At 34.3% G+C, this 17,758-nt stretch overlaps 1 protein-coding gene across 1 annotated transcript in view; it reads left to right on the top strand.

Annotated features, from left to right (window-relative positions):
• The window catches only part of lmbrd1 (LMBR1 domain containing 1), a 50,787-nt gene extending 38,693 nt beyond the window's left edge, over positions 1-12,094 (top strand). The window contains exons 15-16 of the mRNA XM_028469471.1: positions 10,599-10,690; positions 11,033-12,094. Of these exons, the coding sequence (XP_028325272.1) occupies positions 10,599-10,690; positions 11,033-11,143 (203 nt within the window). The 3' untranslated portion in view covers positions 11,144-12,094. The remainder of the gene's footprint in view (positions 1-10,598; positions 10,691-11,032) is intronic.
• The last annotated feature ends 5,664 nt before the right edge of the window (positions 12,095-17,758 follow it).

Below are 17,758 nucleotides of genomic sequence, written 5' to 3' on the forward strand. Positions count from 1 at the left end.
ACTCCTAAGTAGTGTAAATTACAATTAAATATTCATCAGAGCAAATGTTACAGTAGACAAACATTTTTTTAATGTCGTGTGTGCTTTCTCCGTGTCCCCTTGTCATCACTTATTAGCAACCAAGCTAAGAATCCACATTAACGCTGTGTGAGGCTTCATAGTTTACAATGATATTATCATTAATTGAATTCATCTTTATTTATATAGCTCCATATAGAACAAGTAATCTCATTACATTCATCACAAAATGTAATAATTAGGAATGTTAAGATAGAAATGGTTGTAACCCAGAGGATCACTTACTCTATCTTACCTAATGCAAATTAACCTAATAATAAATAAATAAATCTGGTTTCAGGCTATTTTAATCACCATAGTTCTTGAAAAATTATTGGCCATTTGCAAATCAAATGCAGAGACATTACACTTTAGAAAAATAGTTTAAATAATTACAAAAACGTTTGCATATTTGTGTATTTGATGACTATTTATTAATATATAGAATTAACCTTCAACATCCACTGGACTAAATGTTCTAAATAAGCACGTTTATAATGTATAATATTAAAAACTCTTCAGAGATTTAATTTAACTTTAAATAAAACATATTACTCTAAACCCAGTGCCATTTTGTACAATAACATTTATTAAGCCATTTAACACTTTGGATAGATAGATACTGTAACTAAATAAATGAAGGAGTTTTTAAGAATATCACAAGCAATTTAAATAAAAAACCATTATATATATATATATATGTGTATATGTAAATAAAAAAGATAACCACGTGTCCATTTGTAACATAAGAAATACTACCATACAAGTTGGGCAAGGTGTATTTATTATGAGACTCTGTTTGGTAAGGATGCACTGGCTGTTTCCACAAAAGAAGAATTCCAATAACACCAACATAGTCATTACAACAATTGGCAATCCTCCAATAATACTGTGTACACAACTACTCAGACAACGGTGTGAAAATAATTGTCTTTTTTGTGTGCTTGTGAGTTATTATTAAATAAATATTTTTCTGTCCACTATTATCACAATTGGCCAAAACATATTGAGCTCTGATTCTGCAGCAGTGGTCTGTAGAAGTAGCACACAATACTGTGTCCTCTGTATGAAATTGTAACTTAAATCAAAATGAAAATGTTCTCAAACTAGACCAGTTTGATATTGGTGATGTTGTACGAGTTTTCAGTCCAGTTTAAGTGACCAGTGTTGGGCAGCTTTTGACACACACGCACACTTCTGATTAGGCCAGTAAAAGGAAACGGTTTCCAATTTTGGCCAGCTTGGAAACTGCTCTTGTTTTCACAACAGCCGTTGTACCACCGACCGAGAGGAGGAGGAAGTGTCAAGCAGAGACAGCACATGTGACAGGCAGAGAGAGAATATAATCAAGACATTTATCAAGTGATGTAGTGCAACAGTAACAGGTGAACAATTTCAAACACACTCAGCAAGCAACTTCTCTGTAGTGTTTGATATGCAGCGTTGCTCAGAGCTGTGAAAATGTTGATGAGTGTGATTAAGAAAATGTTGTCTTCTATTTATTAGATACTGTTGTTTTGATGAATCTTTAATTAATGTTCTTAAGATGGACTAGATTCAGTCTGAAACACGGAATAAAAGCTTTCTATTGATTGTTTTTGGTTATAAAAATCAATTTATACAAAATAATCATAATAAAATATAAAATAAAATACAGATATTGAACTTGACCTCATCACTTTATGAACGATTTAGAGAAGAAACCAACGTTTTTTTCTGTTTGACATAAGGTATATGTCAGAGGCAACACTCAGCCAATCAGCTCATTCTTTGCAAGAATACAATAGTGTTGATGAGCGAAAAAGCATTTTGCCTGTAGAGGGGGTGAGAACCAGGTGTAAAAGCTGCAGTGAAGACAACATTTCACTGTCTGTACAGAAGGTCACATTCTGATAACGATCAAGCTGAGGCCGTTACCAATGGTTACTGCTGGTATATATCTATATTTAGTTAAAAAAAGATCAGAATACTGCACTTTTTCAAGTCTTACTCTGAGATTCTACTGAACATATGCACTTCTGCTGTGTTTCGGCAAGTTTCTAAATGTTTTATTGTTGTGTTTAAAATACAATCTTCCAATTATAGTGTCTTACTGTAACAACTAGTTATACAAATACTTAACAGGACATCAACGATTTAAAGGTCAGGTCACATGTTTTTAATCCTACAAAGGTACAATTAGGTTTACGAATATTTAGGCAGTGACGTTTTAGCACATCGAGTTAGTCTTGTGCTGCGTTCACATCGGACGTGGCACTAAATGTTTGCACGACCAGATTACATAGAAAGTTAATGGAATAGATGCGGTAAGAGGCAAATTCTTCTCCTGTTGGGTGGTGCGGTTTGATCCGCGCGGCAAAAGCGTTGGCCGCGGCATGCGCACTCCCGATTTTCCGTGACATTCGTCATTCGTCTGAGGTGAAAATATTTAACTCCAGTGAATGTTTTGTGTGACCCGCAGGAGCGAAAGCCAATCAGAGTCCTTGTTGACAATGACGTCAGGCCGTCAACACGGACACCGGTCTTTTTTAATTGTGGCGACCACCAGAGCTCTACAACACGGCCAGTTTTTTTTTTACTGGGACCAGACCAGGAAGTATTTGTCGCAGCTCCTAAAGAAAACAGTGAAACTCACTTAATTGGACGTGTCACTGGTTAACCTCGTGAATCCAGGAACGCCGGCGTCAAGCGTTTAACGGCACTTGAGCTTCCACAGAAGGTAAAGAACAGCGATTTCTCCATAGTTGATGGTGAAAAGAAGGGGAGTCTGGTTGGCGCCGCTTTTATGTTCGCTTCAGACGCGCATCTGAAGCGAATATGGCGAAAAATGTTTTTTGATCCTGTGGAAGCTTTCGCGCAGTATAAAGCCCTGTTTACACAACAACATTTTGCCTCTGTTTCCATTTTTGTTTCCAAAAAGTTTTGCAATCACACGGCAATGTTTTCAAAACATCTGTTTACACAAGACCGCTGGAAGCATAAAAACGAGGTAGTATACATGCCAATAGATGGGGTTAAGATTTTGCAATGAACCAGAATAAACGCATAGGCAGAGACACTTCCACCGAACACAAGTAAGTGTTCATGTGCACTCTTTGTAATTTTACTGAACTTCTGTTCATGTACTTCACCATCACTTGGATCAGTGAAGATGTTTTTCAAGCCTGCACCAGATTCTGATGACACTCACATTGCTGTACTGCTACTGAGTGCTATTTGACCAAACCCGGGGTCGGGCTTAATTTCTATCTTTTTGTCACACACTCTGGTTGGACTCCACTCAAAACGCTGCTTTGGTGAATGAACCATCAGGTGATGTGTTTCAATAAGGGATGACTCACAAATGTTTGCTGAGGAGGTGAATGGAGGCTGTCCTTTGGTGCATAAATCAATGATGTTATAAAATGCATAAGCACTCGTTCTTGACTCGTCGTGCTGTGTGTGTCACATACATAGAAGCAGGTTACTGAGTTGTGTGTTTTGCAGCAGTAAACTGGTACGTAGTGTGTAGCAGCACCTAAAGCTGCTTGTCATGTTTACAGTTTAATGCAGAACGAGTGGCTATTAAAGCTGAGTCATTAAAGAAACTCGCCTACATGTGTGTGCCGCGCACAGATGTGAATAGTGTAGCAGCAATGGGCTCAGGATTAAAGAGGGATTGGCTTTATTGTGGTTCAGGCCACATTCTGACGGCTACGGGCCTGATCAGGTTTAACTTTATACGTCTGATTAAAGCTATCCTCTGAGGTTCTGCAGCCGCAGTGAACTTGCCCATGATACAGAAAGTCTTGTTTCCCTGTTTACACGTACACGGAAGGGGTAGCGTTTTCAAAAACTTCCACTCTGGAGCCCGTTTTTTAAAAGTTCCATTTTCAAGCACCAAAACGCTTTTGCCGTGTAAATGCACCACCAGAACGCAACAAAACTTTTGCGTTTTCACTAGAAAATGTTCTTGTGTAAACAGGGCCTTAGGCTACAGTCTCACAGCACAATTCAGATTTAATTTTTTGGAGAAATCTGATCATTTTTTCTGTGCTTGTTCATATTACACATTAAATGTGACTTCTATTAGTTTAGTGTGTGAACAGGAAGTGACCTGCATACGCAAATCAGGTCCTGAGGTAATACATGGCCACACGCACTGTGTTTACAGAAGTTAATATGGAGGCGTGTGTGTTATAAAGTAATAAATATTTAATAATTCTAAGACCTCAATCTGTTTCTATTCGTCCTCTGCCATGTCTATTTTTGCTTCTTCTGGGACGCAGAATTGTAAAGGTTGGATAAATGCGATCTGGCCATTCAGACAGCAGTCACTTTGCAAAATATCTGATACATATCAGATATAGGAACACATGAAAATGGCCTCGGTCGGATTTGGAAAAAATTATTTTTGTGTTCTTCAAACTCAAACGGTGAAAAAAAAGGATTTTGCGTCGCATTTGCCTGTACTCTGAACATAGCCTAAGACTTTAGTGCCTTTTTGGCTGCCAGTGGTTCTCTAATATCTATGATTAAATGACTGCTGACACAATCAGCAGTGTGAATTTTGAAGGGTATTATAATCTGCTGAAACCCTGCCAAGAGCTGTATAACTTACCAGACAGGGCCTTCATAATGCAGAGGGTAAAGGACTAGAGATTTTCTCCTTTGCAAATAAGTCAAACACTTGCCCCAAGTCCAACTTTTGACTTGCTGAAGTGAAATTTGAAGGAAAACACTAAAGGGATTTGAAACCAAATGTGAAAATTGACACTTTTGTTTATGATTCTATTAGTTTGTTATTGAATGTTATTGTTCTAGGAAAGCAATACATTATTATTTTTTTTCCATTGCATCAGTTTGTCAAGATTTTGTCAACATTCTGGAATTTTATTAAGGCTTAGGAAAGCATATTTTTTGCAATAACCTGTTGTGTGACACCAGAACAGCCAAGGTAAAAAAAAAAAAAACGCTAGAAGTCAAGCTAGTGAGTGATTGGCCAATCGGTCACAGTGGGGTAATGACACTAACATCTTGGTGAGCAGGTGCTCAGTGCCAACCTCTCCATTATCTCCTTTGAGGTCATTACTTCACCATTATTCATTTTAACTCATAATGGAAATGAATCCTGATAAATTAGCTGCCACAGTGCAACACAGTATAAGCTTTAAGAATTCCCTTCAAACTCTCATTTACCACAATATCGTTTACTTCGTTTTTGTTGAAGTATTTGAAGTGCGACCCATTAGTGATGATGTGTCCAATAAACGTTTTATCCACACTGACACCAACTTGAACTTTTACAGCTATGGGCTTGGGCAGTAATACGGTAATACCTGTCATAAAATAGCAACGGTTATAGTTTAAATACCGTCATTTAAAAATGCAATGCATTTATATCGGGGATAAGGATTAAATATTAAATATAATTTATTTAATGCCTAAACATGATTCTTTGTCCAGGAGCACTTATGCGTTGAATGGGTTGTCATTACGTGACAACGACTAAATTACAATCAAATCAATGTAAATGACACGACCTCCCCTCAAGCGACGTGACTTACGTGATTTCAGCGACTAGGTCAGGCATGACCTCGTCGCTCAAAGTTGAAAAATTGGAATTTTTCAAGCAACTTTGAGCAACAACTTCACCGTCCTTCACTGTAGAGCCGAGGCTGCAGCCCCTCCTTCCCGCTGTGAGACGCTGCAGCGGAGGCTTACTCAATTTCCCGGGGCAAAATTAAAGTGGTTAATTCCTTGAATAAGCCTGCATTGTGAATGAACTCATCCTTTAATAACTCCATAAGTTGATCATTTAAACCTTAAAGCGGCGCTGTTAATGATAAGAGCTGTAAACGTACGGCCGGAGTGAGAAGGAAAAGAAGTGATCAGACCTCTCTCTCCCTGTCACTCTGCTCCGTACGCTAGATGTGTCTCAGTTTGCTGATCTCACCGCATCACAAAGCCTGTGAAACACAGGGAATTTTTGAGTATTAAGGAATTTTTGGTCAAACTTCTGCCTGTCCCAGTGCTCCTGCTGCTACTTCCCAAAGAGCGTCCTTTGATCATAGACTCAGAAGTCCTCCATTACATTCTGTATGTCCTTCTCAGTCCCAGTGAAGATGCTTTGGTATTTTTTTTTTTTGCTGCCCTCACGCTGTGGAAGCAATGCTTTAATGTCATTATATTCCTGATGACTTTCTTGAAATATTTGTGATTGGTTGACAATTTAATGCCCACCATTGAACTCGGACTTCATCCCACTCACTGACATATGAGGTTTTATTTCATTATGACTGCACTCTTCACGTCTTTTTCTAATGATCGCTTCCTCACCTAGAAAATTAACTGTCCCTGTCTCTTGTTTTATTGCCCTAAAGTCGATGTCTATCATCACTTCAGCAATCTCCATTAGAGATTACATCACTTGCTTTGACAGTCAAACAGATAATTTTTTTTTTTTTTTACTCTTTTAGCACAGTGCTTTGTGCTTTTGGGTTCTTCTGCAGTGTGACAGCAGCGTTTATGTAGATCAGCAGCAAGAACTGAGTAAAATCTACCTTTGTTTCATTTGATCACTACTTGACTACTACTTGACTTTTTTTAGACAAAAAGACCCCTAAACTACCCCTTGAACGCAACGTATAAACTTGAAATCATTTTATTTTTGTCAACTGAAACTTAAATGATTGAATGGTTGCTGACAACCCCTTATTCCTAATTAGTAAGAAGTACTGACAACAAAAATTCAAACAAAATCTGTTTTTTATCAACTGACGAGTAAAAACATGATGAAAAGATGATGCTGTCCAGCCGGACAATTATCAAGGCTTTGATTGTTTTTCTTTTTACCCAATTAAATATTTCAACTCAAATTTAAACTCTAAGGATTGGAGCTTTATTCTTGTCATCTGTTCAAAAATACATAAAAAGAACAAGAACGTGTGAATAACATGGTTATGCATTGCACCATTTCTAACAGGCCTTAGATTTTATTTTTTTTTAATTATACATATATAAGAGTAAAGTAATACAATCTTAGTTTAAATCGCTCAACATATTGTTAAAGGTATGCTTACAGTGGAGTTTTAACTACAATGACAAATGGCATTTTGTCACAAAACTATCAGATTACTAAAAAAACAACAACAAAAAAGACTGAAATGAAACAAAAATTAAGACTATTTAAAACAGACTAAATTTTAACTTGAACAAAAAGACTAAAATGTGTCTTTGACTAAATCCAGTCTTTGGTAAGAAACTAAATTCAAATAAAAAAAAAAAATATTGTCAAAATTAACACTGCTTGAAAGCACATTATTGTAGAGTTTTTTTGTTGCTTTCTTTTTTGTATGTTTTGTTTTTTTGTTGATATAATCTCTATTATAAAACTCATCATACCATACCATACACTGCTGCCTGTATCCTAGCAACCAGCCTGTTTCCTCACCACTGTTTTTAAGAGCTTCAGGGGTGTGGTCAAATGTTTTCCGAGTTACTTCTGTGTTGCCCAAAGCAATTTTCAACAGTGGAATCCCTGGACCCCAACACAAATTAATAGTAATTTTCTTTGCATTCATGGGATCATCAAGCTGTTTACACCACAAAGGGAAATGTCAATCAAATGGTATTCACATAAAAGAAAAACAGTCCATTGTCTGTCCTTCAAAGACCCTCAAAGTAAAATAACTTTCAAAGAAAAGTTGTCAGCTCAAAGGCCTCCACTTATGTGTGACAACAGAGGCTTTTTCAGGCGTTTCAAAAAAATCCACATCTTTACTGAGGACTGCTGCAATGCATTTAAAAAAAAACTGTCTTTGGTTCTTAAAAGAACAAAAAGGGCTGCAGAAAAGAACCGAAATCAGGGTGAATAGTTAAAGATGGTACATGCATTATTATGCAGCATATTATTCCAATTAAAAGAATTAATCCATTCAAAATATGAAAATAGTTATTTAGCCCTGACTTTGCAGCAATGAGCAATATAAAATAAATTAAATAAAATGTTTAACTTGATCCCACTCATACATTAAATAATAATGTACAGGCTTTTAACTGACTGGGCTGCTGAAAGTGAGTCACATTAAATATGTTCTGTCATTAAAACACAAAGCATGCATCTCTGTGTGCTTTGATTTAATTGATTGATCGGTGCATTGCTAATATATTTAGACAATATATGTTAATATCTGTCTCTTAAATTGGTATTCTTTACAAAAAGGACAAATTATTAGTTTAAAAAACAAACAAAAACACATTGTAAAAAAACAAAAACACTTGGCATTTTTGTGAATAATGACTTTCTGGAGGAAACAATTAGCAGAAGGAAGACAATGCTTGATGATGGTATTAATTATATCATCATTAAAGAGAATAGGTAAACACAAGAACCAATCCATACGTGTAGATTTCTTTGTCTCGTCTTTGTAGACACTTTAGGAACAAAACCTGTGCACGTTTATTAAACATTTTTGCTGCACATACATTTAATGTAAAGAAAACATGGTTTAATACTGAGGTTTTCACCAATGCTGAAAGGAATGATCCAGCATCAAACAATGCTTTTAGTGAAATTTGAGAGCCAGCAATTGTACAAGAAGGAGAAGGTTTGAATGTTTTGCTGCTGAAGGAACATCAACATCCATAAAAGGCACAAAAATGAAAGTGCGTTGCTGCTTTTTTGATGGAAGGAAAGTAAAAGCAGCTTTGTTATAAACATATTCGCTGATAGAGAGGCTTTCAACAGAGCACAATATATCTATGCAGGGGTTTTGTTTAAATTCAGGGACCCAACGTTATACATAATGCATCATACTTAGAGCCGGGCTGCAGTCCAAAGCTCAGGCACAATTACCTGCACTCTCACGATGGCCCCCGTGCTCTTTTAGTGGTGAGGCAATGATTTCAAGGTGAATCTGGTCCGTAGTGTTCATCATGATAATATAATTCAGCAGACCACTGTTGAGAAGCATCTGTGAGTCCCACTGCTGGTGAGGTCAACAGCTGGAGAACCACAGGCTGAGCAGCTTCCTTTGATTTTTAGTAAATCCTGGTCAGATGAACAATGATGGTTTTTGCTCCTTGAAAACAACCGTGGGTCAGCCCGTCTAATGTTGATCATCATAACCTTTCACTCCTCAATATGTCTCCTCCTTTGTTAGACTTTGTCTCTCTGGTGCTAACTTGACTTAAATAAGTGATTTTAAACATGTGGTGACCTTGATGTCACGCATTCTTGTAGAATTCTGCTTCAACAGTTCATGGAGTTAAACCCGGTGTGATGAGCTGTGCAAAAATGGCATGAATGAAGCTGCAATGCAGGGGTGATCCCTAATCCTCTCATTGCTGGACTGCACTTTAGCGTTCCTGACTTTTTCTAGCATCATTCGACCAAAATCAATAGTTTTTAATGCACACTTTGTATTCTTATGTTTTCAGTTTGAATCAAATTTGGTTTGAGTTCCTCTGAATTTCCCCCGCCTGCTAATATAGCTAGTCATGCTATTGCTGTCATGTAGTCAGTCGGCTCAATAGAGGTGATTTTACATGTATAAATCATGGCATTACTTACCTGTCCAAATGTGAGGTGAAGCAAACAACCTGAGGAAGCTGTTATTTATTGATTTCCAATCAGATTTCCTCAATCAGGGGCAAGTTTAGCAGCATTTCTAGTTTGATTTCAGGGCAAGACTGAGAAATATTAATATTTATGTATTCAGATGTATTACGGGTAGAAGTGTGCATTGTGATGAATCTGGCTGTATGATACAGTTCACAATTTGCATGTCACCATACAATATATCCCGTTATATGTCGATACTAAACAACATGATATCCATCGCGATATCAATAATTACAAATTTCACCTTTACAAGTACAAAATGGTATGAAATACAATTTATTTCATATTTTTTTAAACTTGTGAGAACAAGTAAATGGTAAAGAACTGTAATTCAAGAACAAATATAAAAAACAAGTGGATTGTTTAGCAAACAAAAAGTTTAACTTTTGCTTCTACCACAGATTCTGATTCTAAGTCCTCAAATTAAAAAAAAAAAAATGTAACCACATGCATCTATAAAAATTCCCAGTATGTTTTATGAAAATAAAGTGCAATCAACTTCCCAGCTAAAATGCATTGAGTAGTGAGGTAGTTTAATGAGATATGATGTGGTTCACAGACACATAGTGCTTATGTTAGCACAAATAAATGTTTTTTTTTTTGTTTGTTTAAAAAACATGATTAAAAAATAGATTTGGACTTTTTTTTTTTTTTTTTCAGTCATTACGATAATCGTCCAGTGAAATATTGTGATATATCATTTTTTTTCTTACACCATTAATTACACGTGATACACTGGTGCCAATGAACAGTACTGGTAAATAATTAACAAATGTCACTTTTTGTTTTCAAAAGTTAGTATTTATATAATGTATGCATGAATAATATTGAATTGATGAAACAGCATTTTAACTGTACTGGGAAATTTATTGTTTGTTTATTTGAATTTTATATTGAAACAAAATATGATTTTTAATTTTCCATGTCTCTCATGCAGACCAGTGCACTGTGACAAGGTCCTATCTGTTCCTCCACAAGTTCTGGTTCTTCAGCACCATCTACTACTTTGGTAACTGGGCTTTTATTGTGGTAAGTCCATGGAACATCCGTGTGAATAAAGCGTGCTTATGTTTGTATGGATTGGTGTTGAATTTTCCTCATTTTTTTTATTAATCAAAGCCAATTTCTTCTCAATTAAAGAGGATTTTTATTATTAATAATGTGTGAGAGACAGACAATGTTTCCTTCTTCTAATAAAAAAAAAACTCTAGTGTGGAAGAATTTTTCCCCTGACTGCACAGTACTTACCTCCTCAGCACAATGTTTAACAGCCCCAGTGTTCTGTTGATCAAATGATCCTTATTAAACACTCCCTAAAGTGTGATTTCCCACCTTTTTTTTTTTTTTTTTTTTTTCCTTTTCTCATTGCAGGCTTTTCTTATTGGTTTGGTGGTGTCCTGCTGCCGGGGGAAAAAGTCTGTGATTGAAGGCGAGGTGGAAGCAGATGACTCAGACATGAGTGATGACGAATATGTGCACTGAAATACTCACTATCGGCAAAAACAGACATTTAAGGGACTAGAAAGTACAGCTTTAATACTTGTGCATGAGTTTTTAGTCATCTGTTCATGGTTTGCATTGTGGTGCCACACAGATTTTCTGTTTTCGGTTTGATTTGGCACATTCGCTTTGTTTTGATGGATTGTTTTCTCTTCATCTATGATTTGGAGTCTGGGATTGTCCAACAATTCCCACCTTTTCTTTTTCCTTTTTTTTTTTTAAGATTCTCTTTTTTGAGACATTACAGAAACCGAGTAATGACCTTGAAGTGTTTCTAAAGTAGTAGTTTTTTCCTGACATTCATTAGAACATTTCTTCATCGTTTGGAAACACATGGAGGTGTCATAGACTCTCTGAATATCAAATAATGCTTCTGAAGTTACTGCAATGAAGCTTTTAAAATGTGGTTTGCTGTTTGTGCCGTGCTAGTGGGGTGCATTTCTCCATTTGCAGTTCTACATCATAACGCAAGGAATTATTACTGTATTTGCACAAAGTGTGACTTTATAAAGGACCACTGTTTTCTGTCGAGTTCAATGTTTCAAGGTTTTAATGATATATTTTCCACATCTTCTTCTTCTCTATTCGTATTGTTAACAAACAAGTGAGAGCAATAAACATGATGGTGTTCATTAGAGAGGCGTTGTCAAGCTCTTTGGTTATTCTTGTCAAACGAATCAGATTTATGTTGACAGTTGTTTGTGCCTAATGAATGTTTGGTTAAGTACAGTGATGGGCCCACACACCACTTTATTCAACACATACAGAGCTTCACTGACATCAACTTTGTGGATTTAGTTTGGGTTTGACTTGAGGATAGATTAATGATGACAATGATGGTATTGCATCTTTTTGTCTTTTTCAGTGATTGTTTGGAAAGATTGCTGTTGTGCATTAATATTTAAAAGGAATAAACAGTTTTAAACCCTCTCATTATTTTTCAGCTTTTTTTGTGTGTGTCAAAGTAATGCCTCTCTGCTCTTATTTTTATTTATTAGTGCTTATTGGAACTTATTTAAATAAAATGTTTACTAAAATAGTGCTCTACTTTTCTTTTCTTTTTGAGAATGTCTGTAAAAAAAAAAAAAAAAGCTTTCTTTTCCAACGTTATGGTTTTAAACTGACCTATTCCAACATTAATCATTAAGTAACCTACCAAATAGTTGTGTTCCAGATATCTATGACTGCATATTTGTGAATTTTTTTTAGCTAGAAATATTCTCATTTTATTTTTTATTTAGAAATTTGTATTTATTTAATTCCTTTTCAAATAGGTTTTCAACAGTTGTTTGTGATAAACATTTTAAATGGCACCTGTGCTGGAAAGGTATATAACATAACATGTTTTAATGCATAACCAATTAACAAACTGCACATTTATTTTAAAAACATTGGTCTTTATTTTTATTTTTATTTTTTTTTAAGATTTTATGCATGAAAATACAATTTATAAGGGGCATAGATATGTTGTAACTCTAAATTGTTCATACTGGATCAGTGTTTACATTAGATCCAACTTATTTCTTTAATTTTCCTCTTTTATTTAGGTGTTGGTAAGGCTTTTTTCCACATTTTCATCAATATTATTTAGATTTGTATTTTTTTTTCTCTCCTGGCTGATCTACAAGGACTTTAAAATAAAATAACACGCCTAAATCTATAAATATGACATCCAGTGGGGCAAAAAAGTATCTAGTATTTCAACTCCCTCCAAAGATGTTCTATGGGGTTGAGATCTTTAGACTGGCTAGGCCACTCCAGGACTTTGAAATGCTTCTTACGAAGCCACTGCTTCGTTGCCCGGGCGATGTGTTTGGGATCATTGTCGCGCTGAAAGACCCAGCCACGTGTCATCTTAAATACCCTTGCTGATGGAAGGAGATTTTCAGTCAATCTCACAATACTCAACCGCATTCATTCTTTCCTTTACACGGATCAGTCGTCCTGGTGTCTTTGCAGAAAAACAGCCCTAAAGCATGATGTTACCACCTCCGTGCTTTACAGTAGGTATGGTGTTCTTTGGATGCAACTCAGCATTCTTTCTTCTCCAAACACAATTTTGTCTTTCATAGTTGAGGTATACCTATGATGAAAATTACAGGCCTCTCATCTTTTTAAGTGGGAGAACTTGCACAATTGGTGGGTGACTAAATACTTTTCTTGCCCCACTGTATGATCTCTTGATAGAGCATACAATTAAAAGTCACTACAGGTACCCTTTAATAATAATGCTTATAACATGATCATTTGCACAGGAATCACAATATAACCCCACATAAATAACGGAGATAATTTGAGCATAATTTCACACTTCCACATTGTATACAGAATTAAATTTAACTTTGATGTATTTATTTAAGCTAACCTTAGCCTGACTTCTGCGAAACTTGCAGAATACTTGTCATTGCGTGAAGCTCCAAGCTGTCACGTTTGGTTTTTTCCTGGTTGAAAACACCAGAAGGTCTGGTCTGTGTTTCTCACCCAACCTTATTTTAATTTTTGCCATGGTAACATTATGTTCTCAGGTTGTAATGAAGGATTCACCAGCAATTTAACACAATGTTCCATTTGAGTCAAGGGTGCTCATGTCCTCACACGATGAAACGTGTATTATCACAACACTTTAGAATGCAACTTAACCAATGAAAGCGGAGTCAGTAACTTTCCAAATTAAGTGGAACAACAGGGGAAAAGTTAAAGGGATATAAAAAGAAAAACTTAAACATAAATTTACAACCCCATACAGTAATACAGAGGCTTGTAAGATGATCAAACCACTATATAATGCATTAAAAGTAAACAGTCACTCTTTAAATTCTGATTTTATGAAGTGGTTTGAGAACTGACACTATATTACATAAGCTATCAAAGAGCAGTCAGGTACATAATAAGTGTGAATGCTTCCGAGAGCTGAGGATTGAAGACAGTACGAGACACTTCCAGGTAGTAATGACACGTATCAACCGAGGCTGACAGTTAAATAGGCTCATCCTCAGATTAGCACACAGCTTCTCAGCAGTTGCCTGGGAAGAAGTGACACGAGGATGTGCATGTCTAATTAGACTATGCAGTGAGCCGACTTTGTTATAGCTTTGTATAAGCTTGTTTGGAGTTGAGCCTTTATGAGATACGCTGCTCTAACGTGCCAATGAAGCAAAACTCAAAGAAACTAAAATAATACAGGATTGGTTGGTAACAGGGTTGGTGTCAATCATAATTGTAATTGATAAATAATTACAATTATGGCTTGATTGTAATTGTAATTGTATTTGAAAAAAACATGTTAATAATTGACCTTGTAATTGTAATTGTCATGGAAATTCTATAAAAACTTAAAAATGGAAACATTTTTTATTTATTTTTTTCTGAGATAAGGCTGTCATAAGACCCTAAAAAAAACTAGTGCAAGTCCAGACACAACACAGAAGAAGAACAAGAATGTGAGTGGAAAGAGTGGGACAACCGACGAGATGGAAGAGTGATGAAAAGTGACAAACATCCAAAAATAAAAGGTGAGGCAAACAAATGTAAAACTTTGGAGATTTTTTCAGAGATGGGGATATTACAAGACCATAAAAACTAGTGCAGATATGATGAGCACACTGAAACTGGGATGAAAATGCATTAAGGCATAAAAAATTAGAACAAAGTGACAAACACCCAAAATCAGAGGTAAGGCTATAATAAGGCATAAAAAAGTAAAAAAAAAGAAAATAAAATAAATCTGCAATGATTCTTTCAGAAGACCATGAAAAATACTAAAAATATGATGAAAACACTTAAAATGGGATGAAAATGCAGTAAAACATGACAAATTAGAAAGAATTGACAAAAACCCAAAATCTGAGGTAAGGCTACAGTAAGGTATAAAAAGTAAAAAATTAAAAACTTTGAAAAAAAAAATCTGAGATGAATTAATCACAAGACCCTAAAAACTATTCCAAATGTGATGGATATACTTAAACTGGTATGAAAATGCAGTAAAACATGAAAAATTTGAAAAAGTGACAAAAACCCAAAATCAGAGGTAAGGCTATAGTAAGGCATAAATGAGTAAAAAATTTAAAAAAAAAAAAATCTGAGATGAATCTATCACAAGACCATAAAAACGAGTTCAAATATGATGAAAACACTTAAAATGAGATGAAAATGCAGTAAAACAGGAAAAATGAGAAAAAAGTGACAAAAACCCTAAATCAGAGGTAAGGCTACAGTAAGGTATAAAAAAGTAAAAAATTAAAAACTTTGAAAAAAAAAAATCTGAGATGAATTAATCAGAAGACCATAAAAACTTCTGCAAATATGATAGACACACTTAAACTGGTATGAAAATGCATTAAGGCATAAAAAATGTGAAAAAGTGACAAACACCCAAAATCAGAGGTAAGGCTATAGTAAGGCATAAAATATGGAAAAACTTTAAATTGTTTTTTTTTTCTTTTTTTGGGGGAGATACGGCTATTACAAGACCATAAAAACTAGTGCAAATAAGATGAGCACGCTTAAACTGGGATGGAAATGATGCATGAAAAATGAGAAAAAAAAAGACAAACACCCAAAATCAGAGATAAGGCTATAGTAAGACCTAAAAAATTAAAAACTTTGAAAAAAAAATCTGAGATGAATCTATCACAAGACCTTAAAAACTAGTTCAAATATGATGAGCACACTTAAAATGAGATGAAAATGCAGTAAAACAGGAAAAATGAGAAAAAAGTGACAAAAACCCAAAATCAGAGGTAAGGCTATAGTAAGGCATAAAAAAAAAAAAAAATTTTTTTTAGAAGTAAAATCTGAGATGAATCTATCACAAGACCCTAAAAACTTTTGCAAATATTATAGACACTTAAATTGGTATGAAAAAGTAGTAAAACATGAAAAAATAGAAAAAATTGAGGTCAGGCTACAGTAAGGTATAAAAAGTAAAAAATTAAAAACTTTGAAAAAAAAAATCTGAGATGAATTCATCAGAAGACCATAAAAACTTCTGCAAATATGATAGACACACTTAAACTGGGATGAAAATGCATTAAGGCATAAAAAATGTGAAAAAGTGACAAAAACCCAAAATCAGAGGTAAGGCTATAGTAAGACATAAAAAATTAAAAACTTTGAAAAAAAAAATCTGAGATGAATTTATCAGAAGACCATAAAAATTAGTTCAAATATGATGAAAACACTTAAAAAGGGATGAAAATGCAGTAAAACATGAAAAATGAGAAAAAAGTGACAAAAACCCGAATTTAGTGTTTAGGTTAGAGTAAGGAATAAAAAATAAATAAATAAATAAAAAAAAAATTACCTTTTTTTTTCTGAGATAAGGCTATCACAAGACCCTAAAAACTAGTTCAAATAAGATGGACCCACTTAAACTGGTATGAAAATGCAGTAAAACATGAAAAATTAGAAAAAAGTGACAAAAACCCAAAATCAGAGGAAAGGCTACAGTAAGATATAAAAAAGTAAAAAAAAAAAAAAAAAAAAAAAAAAAATCTGAGATGAATTTATCAGAAGACTATAATAATCAGTGCAAATATGATGAAAACACTTAAACTGGTATGAAAATGCAGTAAAACATGAAAAATTTGAAAAAGTGACAAAAACCCAAAATCAAAGGTAAGGTTATAGGAAGGCATAAAAAAGTAAAAAAAAAAAATTAAAAATAAAATTTTAGATAAATCTATCACAAGACCCTAAAAACTTTTGCAAATATTATAGACACACTTAAATTGGTATGAAAAAGTAGTAAAACATGAAAAAATAGAAAAAATTGACAAAAACCCTAAATCTGAGGTCAGGCTACAGTAAGGTATAAAAAGTAAAAAATTAAAAACTTTGAAAAAAAAAAATCTGAGATGAATTTATCAGAAGACCATAAAAACTTCTGCAAATATGATAGACACACTTAAACTGGGATGAAAATGCATTAAGGCATAAAAAATGTGAAAAAGTGACAAAAACCCAAAATCAGAGGTAAGGCATAAAAAAGTAAAAAATTAAAAAAAAAAAAAAATCTGAGATGAATCTATCACAAGACCATAAAAACTAGTTCAAATATGATGAGCACACATAAACTGGGATGGAAATAATGCATGAAAAATGAGAAAAAAGTGACAAACACCCAAAATCAGAGGTAAGGCTATAGTAAGACATAAAAAATTAAAAACTTTGAAAAAAAAAAATCTGAGATGAATTTATCAGAAGACCATAAAAATTAGTTCAAATATGATGAAAACACTTAAAAAGGGATGAAAATGCAGTAAAACATGAAAAATGAGAAAAAAGTGACAAAAACCCGAATTTAGTGTTTAGGTTATAGTAAGGAATAAAAAATAAATAAATAAATAAATAAAAAAAATTACCTTTTTTTTTTCTGAGATAAGGCTATCACAAGACCCTAAAAACTAGTTCAAATAAGATGGACCCACTTAAACTGGTATGAAAATGCAGTAAAACATGAAAAATTAGAAAAAAGTGACAAAAACCCAAAATCAGAGGAAAGGCTATAGTAAGGTATAAAAAAGTAAAAAATTAAAAACTTTGAAAAAAAAAAATCTGAGATGAATTCATCAGAAGACCATAAAAACTTCTGCAAAT

This window comes from Gouania willdenowi, chromosome 15 (genome assembly GCF_900634775.1).
Source record: "Gouania willdenowi chromosome 15, fGouWil2.1, whole genome shotgun sequence".
Classification (NCBI taxonomy): domain Eukaryota; kingdom Metazoa; phylum Chordata; class Actinopteri; order Blenniiformes; family Gobiesocidae; genus Gouania; species Gouania willdenowi.